This window comes from Montipora foliosa, chromosome 3 (genome assembly GCF_036669935.1).
Source record: "Montipora foliosa isolate CH-2021 chromosome 3, ASM3666993v2, whole genome shotgun sequence".
NCBI lineage: Eukaryota > Metazoa > Cnidaria > Anthozoa > Scleractinia > Acroporidae > Montipora > Montipora foliosa.
The window spans coordinates 25,677,531-25,687,530 of record NC_090871.1 but is presented as its reverse complement, the minus strand read 5'-3'; the positions used below and the strand labels follow the sequence as shown (position 1 = coordinate 25,687,530).

At 37.9% G+C, this 10,000-nt stretch overlaps 1 protein-coding gene and 1 long non-coding RNA gene across 2 annotated transcripts in view; both read right to left on the bottom strand.

Annotated features, from left to right (window-relative positions):
- Positions 1 to 10,000, bottom strand: part of LOC137997151 (uncharacterized) — a 41,349-nt gene that overhangs the window by 6,407 nt on the left and 24,942 nt on the right. The window contains exon 5 of the mRNA XM_068842963.1: positions 3,915 to 4,014. Within this exon, the coding sequence (XP_068699064.1) occupies positions 3,915 to 4,014 (100 nt within the window). The remainder of the gene's footprint in view (positions 1 to 3,914; positions 4,015 to 10,000) is intronic.
- Positions 6,419 to 10,000, bottom strand: part of LOC137997152 (uncharacterized) — a 4,018-nt gene continuing 436 nt past the window's right edge. The window contains exons 2-4 of the long non-coding RNA XR_011122422.1: positions 9,529 to 9,584; positions 7,958 to 8,066; positions 6,419 to 7,468 (exon numbers count right to left, since the gene is read on the bottom strand). This is a non-coding gene — a long non-coding RNA (uncharacterized lncRNA). The remainder of the gene's footprint in view (positions 7,469 to 7,957; positions 8,067 to 9,528; positions 9,585 to 10,000) is intronic.

The following is a 10,000-nucleotide window of genomic DNA, read 5'->3' as shown; positions in this document are numbered from 1 at the left end:
CCGAGAAAAAGCACTACCAACAACGAAACGAAGGAAGACGTGTTTGAAAACAGCGGTCAGGCGAGCAGCTTCTGGCGTGACCTCTGGGAGCAAAAAGGTACAGGAAATTGCAATGCTGACTGGTTGAAAGAGATCAAGAGAGCAATAAATGACCAAGTCCCTCCCCCTGTGGAGGATAAAGTTATTCTGACAGTTTCACAAGTTAAAAATGTGTATAGATCTTGCAAAAGAAGAGAAATTGGAGCGCACCTGGACCAGAAAGGCTGGTAAATTACTGGTGAAAAAGAGCGCATGTACTTCACGAGGATGTGACCGAAGAATTTCAAGCAATCGTGGGAGGCCAACCAGAGTATTCCTTGTGGTTTGTGGCGGGAAAACCATCCCTCACTCTAAAGCAAGACAAGTTTTCAAGTGATAATCAAAGGCCATTCACATTTTTGAATAATGGTTATAAGTGGTGCACTTCATGTTTGTTGGACCGTATCGATACCCACCTAAACCAATACGATTTTATGGAATTAGAGCAAAGAGGAGCGAAAAAAGGATGTGGTGGAACAATTGATAATTTGCTGATAGATAGGATGGTTTTGCAGGACTGTCCTCGAAGAAAGCGCACCCTTAGTATGGCATAGATTGACATAAATAAAGCGTATGATTCAATTAGTCATGACTGGCTGAACGAAATGATATAACGCACCGTTTTCCAACGAGGCTAAAAGAGGTAATTCGCTGCTTGACCTCATGTTGAAACACACGAATTGTTGTAAGAACAAAGCAGGGGTATGAACAATCAGGCATCATTAAATTTAACAGAGGACTCCCTCAAGGTGACGCTCTCTGCCCCCGACACTTCACTTTCTGTTTAGGTCCTGTGGCATGGTTGAACTATATGAGCAGCTTCTACCTACACGGGTATACCATGGGAAGAAAACTCGAATAGGCCCGAATGATGAAATGCCATGAAAAATTTGTAATAACAGCCTCAAAACAGTCCAACATAAGCTCTCTGGGTGTTCCTGCTTTTTCCCAGAGTAAGCACCTATGGAGACATAACGCAGCCTTAAAGATTGTGTTTTTTGAAATGCTTAAAGATCCGGAGCTCGTAGATAAGATCGCACCGTGGTGTTTTCCTGTTTAACCCGAAACACAAGTAAGAAAATGGAAAGGTGGAGGCTTTTTGGGATGTTCCAGTGTTTGGAGAGAGCACAGAATTGAAAGCAAATCGTATTGACGCTCGAATTATTAACCATGACGAGAAGAAGTTTATTACGCGAGAAATGAGTTGAGAACCGTAAACGAAAAAATCAAGAAAAAACTGCTAAGTACACACCCTTGCGATGGGAACTGAAAAACAGTACCCAGGATATGCTGTAGAACAATATAAGATCATAATGAACGTCCTCGGGGGATGGTCTAAAGAACTGGATCAAGAGATGAGGGAGCTGATGGGAAAGAAAGGAAGAGTGGTATTGGAAAAGATGCAGAAAGCAGTCATTTCAAGTACTTTGAATATGGCATGCGCACGCCCTAGTCTGCCAAGGCATTGAAATATCAATTGAATAGTTTAAGTATATTGATTGAATAATTTATATTCTCTGATACTTTTGGCCTACTTTAAGCTTTTAATTTAGATGCATTTCGTCTGACCTAGATCCTATATTATAACATATTAAAGATATTATCAAATTAGTGCTTTAGAGTCGTTATTAAGGATATCACTGAAGTGATGAGTGATTGCTTAGGGTTTAGTTTAGGTTTTTAAAACACTATATCAGGAAATTAATTTATTAGATAATTAATTAAGTAGGGTTCATCGAATCGTTTTGATCAAGAATCTTTTTAGATTTTTCCTAAGATTGGGCCAGAATCATAGGTTTTACTTTGTTTATAGGCTTTATCATTTGTTTTTTTAGGTTTTAGCAGATACAGTAAAAGTCTTCAATATGTTAAATTAGCGGCCCCTAGGCTACGCCTTACGCGCCCTATAGAACCTTGACCGCTTATTGGAGCATTCATACGTATTTACTGCCCATAATAACAATAATAATACTACTACTACTAACAATAATAATGATAATAATGATAATTAGTAATTAATAATTAATAATAATATTAATTAATACCAATAGTATTATTAATATTAGTATTCGTAATATGAATTTATTAATAATTAATGATAATATTGAATGGTAACAACAAAATCAAAGCAGTAAACACATGGGCGGTATCCTTGCTATGATATGGAGCAGGTGTGATTGGACGGACGAAAGAAGAACTGCAAAGCATGGATAGAAAGACCAGGAAAGTGATGACAATGGATAAGGAGCTACACCCAAGGAGCGACACTGCAAGGATATATGAACCAAGGAAGAGAGGAGGCAGAGGACTTATTAGTTGCAAAGCTTGTGTCCGGGGGAGGGAAGAAAACAATCTGGGTTGGTATGTAGGGAGACGTAATGAGGCGTTGTTAAGGAAAGTGGGAGAGAGAGGAACAGTGAAGACGGATGAGGCAAAGAAACCAAGAGAATATAAGAAGAGTGCAAAGCAGGAAACAGAAACCAAATGGAAATGGAAGCAAATGCATGGGCAGTATGTTAGAGACTTGACGGGAGTGGACTGGGATAAAACATGGCGGTGGATGCAGAAGGGAGACCTCAAAGGGTGTACAGAAACATTGATCTGCGTTGCCCAAGAGCAAGCTTTAAGAACTAATTGTATCAAGTTCCACATAAACAAGAATATAGAATCTCCTACGTGTAGGATGTGTGGAGAGAAAGGGGAAAGTGTAAACCATCTAACAAGTGAGTGCAGCAAGTTGGCAAAACGTGAATACAAGAGGCGTCACGACAATGTTGCACGGTATGTGCATTGGCAACTGTGTGGAAAGGCAAACTTGAGCAGACCGATAACTGGTACAAACACAATTCAGAGCGAGTGTTAGAAAACGAAGGTTTCAAAGTTCTGTGGGATTTCAATGTACAGTGTGACAGGATAGTTGAAGCTCGAAGACCGGACATTATCTTTGTTAAAAAGCAAGCAAAGGAGGCAATGATCATTGACGTCGCCATTCCAGGGGATGCGCGAGTAAAAGACAAAGAACTGGAGAAAATAGAGAAGTACCAACTTAGGGAAGAAATAAGAAAGTTATGGAAGCTGAAGAAAGTCACTGTAGTGCCAGTTGTGATCGGAAAATTAGGGGCTGTACCTGATAAGTTTGACAAACACATCGAAAAGCTTGCCACCACCATCAGACTTGAAGTGATCCAGAAAACTGCTCTGTTGGGAACGGCTACACTCCTAATAAGAAACGTCTTATTCCTTTAGAGAATCAGGAGAGGACTCCCTTGGAAACTTTAGGAACTTGTTGTTACTCGCTCTCAAGGGAAACAATTGACCAGGCAAGGCCTGTGATGTTACATAGCAATAATAATAATAATAATAATAATAATAATAATAATAAGAGAAAATAATAAGGCAATAAACATAAAATATAACAATTTATAAGTGAGAATACAGGTCTAAAAAGTTGAAAAGGGAATAAAAACTATGATGGAAGTCTTTAACAAATTACACATCCGTTTAAATTAAAGCAACAATCTGCAGCCTGATTGAAAAAGAGAAGATCACTTTGTGCGGTGATACGATCTCACTCGAGCAAAAGGTACAACGACACTAAGAATGAATGACATTGCCCAGCAATGCATTTCTTCACGAACTTTAGAGCGTGAACTCCATGTCCCTCTTAATGCTTGCTTAGGCTTTGACTTCTATGGTGGATTGTGTTTGGAAAAAGGAAAAAGCACATGCTTGTTAGAACAAACAATTGCAGATATATAGTTATTTTTTATGGCGATGCATAACAACATTGCCTTGACAACATAACAACAAGGTTATTTCATTTTAATCCAACTTACCCTGACGTTCCCTTTACGTTCAAGTAATTCAAAGTTCGGCTTTCCTGTCATTGAAGGATCACATTTGAAGATGACATGGACCTCCCAATTGCGAGAGTAACTGGAAGATTTTCAAAGGATTTACATGTAATTTAGGAATTTGCAGGTGCTTTCTTTTTTTTTTTTTTCTAATTCTGTGTAGTGTTCTCTAAGAAGCGGCGTGGCCTAATGGTTAGGGCGTTGTATTTAAAATTCAACGTTCTTTCACTGGCAGGATTTGTCTTCGGTGGTCTGGAATACCATATTTTGCTGGTGGTAATTTAGTGATTCTAGGGTAGTCCCAGGGCTTTTTGAGGATAAACGGACAAAATTGAAATTTTAAAGGAACTGCCAAACTGGGGCCAATTTCTCGAAGCCTGTCTAGCGCTAACCGCTATCGAAACCTATACGTTTCCATCGCATTTAACGCTTGTTAGCGCTAACTATGCTTCGAGAAATCCGGGCCTGGTCGTTAGCCACCAAAGGACTGGGACTATCCAGAGTCCACTGGAAACTTGCCACTAGAAAAATAGTTTATTACATGAAAGTCGTCACTCTGCAGGCAAGCCTGTTTCCCTCCAGTTTATCTCGTTCGAGTTGAGATTTTTTCTGCTTGTTATGTTTTATTCATACTCTTTCTTTCCATGCTCGCCGTTTTGAAGCAAATTTGAGTGTTTATATCTTTACTAGTATCATTAATATTTGACCATTATCACTTTTTATTAGCATTAATATTACAATTTTACACCACAAAGACCACTTTAAATAAGACAGTTATATTATTACTGTGCAGGATAATCGCCGGTAGGTTATCCTTGTCGTCTGCGATCTATCCGCAGCCTTTGATACAACTGACCACTCGCATTCTGTTCAATGCATTTGATTATCCGAATCGGGATTGAGAATTTGTTCATGTTTAACTTTACTCTTCCGAGAAATGGTACACGCGGTTAGTTTCAGAGAGGCGTAAGAATTACTCGTGGCACCATAGTTAATAGAGGAGACTGGTTTTGAAGCTCGGCAAACATCAAAGGAGCAAACAAAGATGCCAAGATTTAGGTTGGAAAGTCCACGACCGTGCACAATCTTTTGTTTTGCGCTCATACACTATGCATAAATTACGTAATCAACACGTTTCTATTGGTTAGTTCCTCAGTACGGAGTAAACAACTATTGTGTTTTGTGCACGGTCAAGGCCAAAAATGAGAACAAAAACATACAACAAAGAAATTTGTCGGGTTTCATAACCATTCGGCTATATTAACTATGGTGGCACACCCGAGAGAAAACTCTAGAAGCTTTCCCGTTTCAAACGACTGGTCGTATAAACTTTGAGGACCCACACCCACACACTTCCATGTTTCACATTTCAAGAAGGGCATTTTTCCGTAAATAAACCGTGCTCTGACAATCATGTCGATCATTTCTAAAACGCCAAAATCAGAAAGAACCCAACTATGATTGAGACTTTAACAACACAAGTAGGTAAAAAAAGGCGTTATTTCCAGTGCGGGTTTCAATGAGAAGAAATGGAGAAGTCATCCCCGCTCTTAACTGGACAATCACGGCAAAAAAAGTAGCGTTCACCCGCTAGGAAAACGATCGGTGAATATTGCAAAATGCGGCATTTTTCGAACATTTGCTTGCGTTTTCCGATCGTAAAATCCGAGGTTTTCTGTTTGTTTTCCAGCCGGTGAACTCGAGTTTTCGTTCCATTATCCGACAGTTTTCCATTAGGGTGAACAACAGGAAAACAAGCCGTTTTCCAGGTGTTTACCGCCTGGTTAACGCTTTGAAAACAGATTGTTTTTCGTTGTTTTACCGGCGTTTTCCAGTCGCAAAACAGCGTGTTAACTGGAGTTTACTCGGAGTTTTCTCGCATTGTCCTGGTGTTCACCGCGCGGTTAACGTTGTGAAAACAGATTGTTTCCAGTTGTTTTACCGGCGTTTTCCAGTCGCAAAACAGCGTGTTAACTGGAGTTTACTCGGAGTTTTCTCTCATTGTCCTGGTGTTCACCGGGCGGTTAACGCACGCTAAACAGGTTGTTTTCCATTGTTTACTGGTGTTTTCCAGTTTCAAAACAACGCGTTCAGTGGAGTTTTCAGCGAGTTTTCTTGCATTTTCGCGAACAGTGAATGCGCGGAGAACGCCAAAAAACCGCTTGTTCTTCAGCGTTCACTAGTTGGTTAATGCTTAAAACCAAGGTGTTTGCCTTGAGGGAAAACGCGGTGTTGTCACACAAATGCACCTACTTTCCTGCCTTTTCTGCATTTGCGGCTTCTCCTTTTCGCTGATATTTTACATGCACTTTAAAATCAGTTGGGTGGCGTAGCTTACAAATTTGGCTGTATTTACGTTTTCATTTACTCTGAGTTCGTAGCTGTGACTCTACTTTCACAATGAAATTCAAATGATTCAATGTTGTTGGCAGAAGGACTTGACTCCCTCCCTGATTATGTCCCAGAAATAAAATATGAGATACATGTATACCTTACACTGTTTTATTATCAATGACTCAAACAGGCACTTGCCTATTTCTATTATGTACAACAATACCAAAACATTTATTTATACTATATACAAATTGATAGCTACACTCTTTTAACACATGATAGTGTTTTCTTGGTGCAAGCTAGCTTAAGATATTAAGTAACAAATTATATGGAGATGTTTTCATATCACTGGTACAAATACTGTACCCTGCATATACATTTTATCATTTTTATCATGAAAGTAAAAAAAAATGAACAAGGATGTCAGCCAAATGTTTGAATGTGTGAACTGCACGACAAAAGAACAAAAAGGCACAGAACAGTGTAACCTCAATATAATTGTACTGTACCAAAATGCCTAAACATATTAGTCTCTATGTGGGATTGTATAATTATTACACAGTCCCAGGTAGTAAACACAACACAACGCCATTAATTCAATTTGCTGTGGACTCATAGGTGCAGCCTAGTTTGATTAGTGTCACAGTGATGACTGAGGGTGCGTTCGATTGCAAAATCCGGATTTTGATCTTAAAATCTGGATCTTCGGATTTCCAATCGAACACAAAATTTGAAAAAGATTTTGTCACAATTTTGTCACAGATCTCACTAATTGATCCCGACAATGATTTCCCACAATTGAAATCCGTGACAAAATCTGTTTTATTTTGTGTTGGATTGGAAATCCGAAAGATCCAGATTTTAAGATCTAAATCTGGATTTCCCAATTGAAAGCAACCTAATATCATCCTTGATAAAAATACAGACTTTAGAAAAAATATTTACAACTTAATGGCCCAGAAAAGTTTCTCTGGGACTTCATTATGTCTTCTGTTGCTGGGAGGGCCAACCCTCCTGTTTACACACTGCCTCCTCTGCTGGTTTGACAGTCTTTCTTTGCGGCACAAGTCCAAACCATGAAGGAAAGTGGATACCTCCTCTGCTCTCCAGACAAGAGGCCTTGTAACCAGTGTGTCTTGCTCTTCATCTGATTCATTGGATGAAATCAGGTAGGAATGCAGAGCTTCAAACGTCTCCAGTTACTGTGGAACAAAGAAATTTTGTCAATAAACTTTGGTCTGTATAAAGACTGAGGTAATACAAAGCCACACGAAATGTATGAGAGAATTGTTCTTAGTGGTGAAAGCCATCATGACTACATGTGTTGTTTAGGGTTAGGGTTATGGTTAGTAACATACTGGTGTACAACAAGCATTCTCAAAACTGAAAAACTGAAGGATCATACTGTGCATTGAAACAGACTTTTTTTTCTGGCCATACTTTTCTGATTCTAAGGAATCCGAATGTAACGTAAAATACTTCTCAAGCAAGCTGCTGGTGTACATAAAACTACTTTTACTACATTGTGTATGCACCAAATCATTACTGGTATTTTAGAAAAATCAACAGTGATTATGAATTGACCTCTTGCCCTCCAAAAAGGATGAAGACATGATACGATGGTTATCATTAACCATTATTTTACTCTGTCTACTTTAAATTTTTGAAACAGTAGGCAAGTGAAATCTCACCCTTTTGGTTCTTTGCCTTCTTTTCTGCTCCTGCTGGTACTGCTCATATGTATCATTGTCCATCTGTTTCCTCTTCTTTTTGTTGGAGGCAAAGTTTGAGAGATGGCATCTAAAAAATCAAAAGTTTAATCACAGCTTAAACATTGTGGCTACAAATATTACTACATAATATATAGGAGGATATTACAATGCACATGGCCGCGCAGAGATATGACATTTCTCATCGAGTGTTGAAAAATATTTCACGAGTGAGTGCAGCAACACAAGTGAAATATTTTTCAACACGAGAAGAGGAATTTCTTATCTCCAAGTAGCCATGTAACATTTTATTTATTATAATATAAACACCAATGAAATACTAAATCATTTCACAAAAGGCATTGAAAGGCCCAATTTTCATATGTAACTACAGCAACAGTAATCTTTTCATGTGTGAAGATATCATGTTTTTGCACGAAAGCTCACTTGGTATTTGTTTTCATTCATTCCACTTTATTATTACATATCAGACTCTAGTACATGAGAGCAGCCAAAGCCGGGGGCTTAAATGGCATATGGTCAGCAGACAAAATTTGAAGAATTTACATTAATAAATGAAGGCATTAGCTATAATTATTACAATACTACTTAAACAACTAATTATGATTACTTAATTTACAAGCACACAAGATAATATAATGGATAAATAAGTACTCCTTGAATAATTGTTTGACCCATAAAGTATACAAACTTGGGGACAGGAGACCAGATTAAACAGTCTACATTATTTATAAAATTAAATACTGAACAGGCCATACTTAACACTTAATTATTAAATAATGACTACAAAAAACTAGAGACACTCAGCAGTATAATCCTGTAAAGCATACAGCATACGGTATTTCATTGGTATTTACATGTATATAATAAGTTATAGTATGCAACAAAAAAATTCAATGTGACCACTGTCAGGTACCACTTAAGTTGCAATTTGCACACATTCACCAAAAAAGAGCAATTTTAAATTTAAGCTTGACTAGTTCTTGACTAAGGGAATATTTACTACTTCTGGTGAAGTATTATCACATACAAATATACAATGTACCCCCAACTAGTAGAAAACAAATAGTACTTTGCTTCTGTTTCTTGTTGTTGTTTTGTTGCTACTTCATGGACTTAACACATTAGGCATATGATAACTACAGAGACTTGCCCTATGTGCCATTCTCAAAAATATTTTGTAATGTGGATTATCAATATTGAGAAAAAATGTGGTACTTCCTAGTGAGAAGCTTCATATTTATGTACCACCCATCCCCTTATTATCCAGTTTCCACTCCTTTATCTGCCAAGTGTGTATTAGTGGATTGCAGAACCCTAAAGATGATCTCAATCAAGTGTATTAGTTATTTAAACATGTTATGTCTTTCCTCAGATAAATTAGAATATATAAACTCAAAACACAATTCATAAATCTGGACAAATTTTCCAGTACACCATGATGCACAGACTCTCAGTTAAAAACAGTCAAAAAATAAGCCTGCCCTTCCCCTTATGCTTATACAACGACAGTATTATAATTGTGAACTTACTTCTTATCAGTACACCACGAAAGTCCCGGTTAATCCATCTTGGAACGGACGCAGTGCTGTTAGTGATCAACAGTAGAAACAAAAAAAGAATTTCACTTAGCTCTAGCTCTAGCTCACAACAGATCACGTAGTATTTTTAAGTTTCTATTGCTTTTCCTCAAGTGTATTACATGGTATTTAACCCTTCAAAAATGTTCTAGAAATACAAATGACAATATTTTCAGAAAGAAATTGTTTTCACACTGTGACAGCCATTGAATCACCAACTTATTTAGAATTCTCTCATGGAAAGCTCTGCTTAACAGAAGCAACCAATCAAAAGGTGTGATAAAAATGCGCACGAAATTTGAAAACGGCCCAAGATTTTACATTCGTTTGCACGTGTCTACACAGAAGTCATTCCACGAAAAAAAAAAAATAATAATCAAGCTTCTGTGGTTAACACTGACAATCACAACGCGTAAAAAGGTAA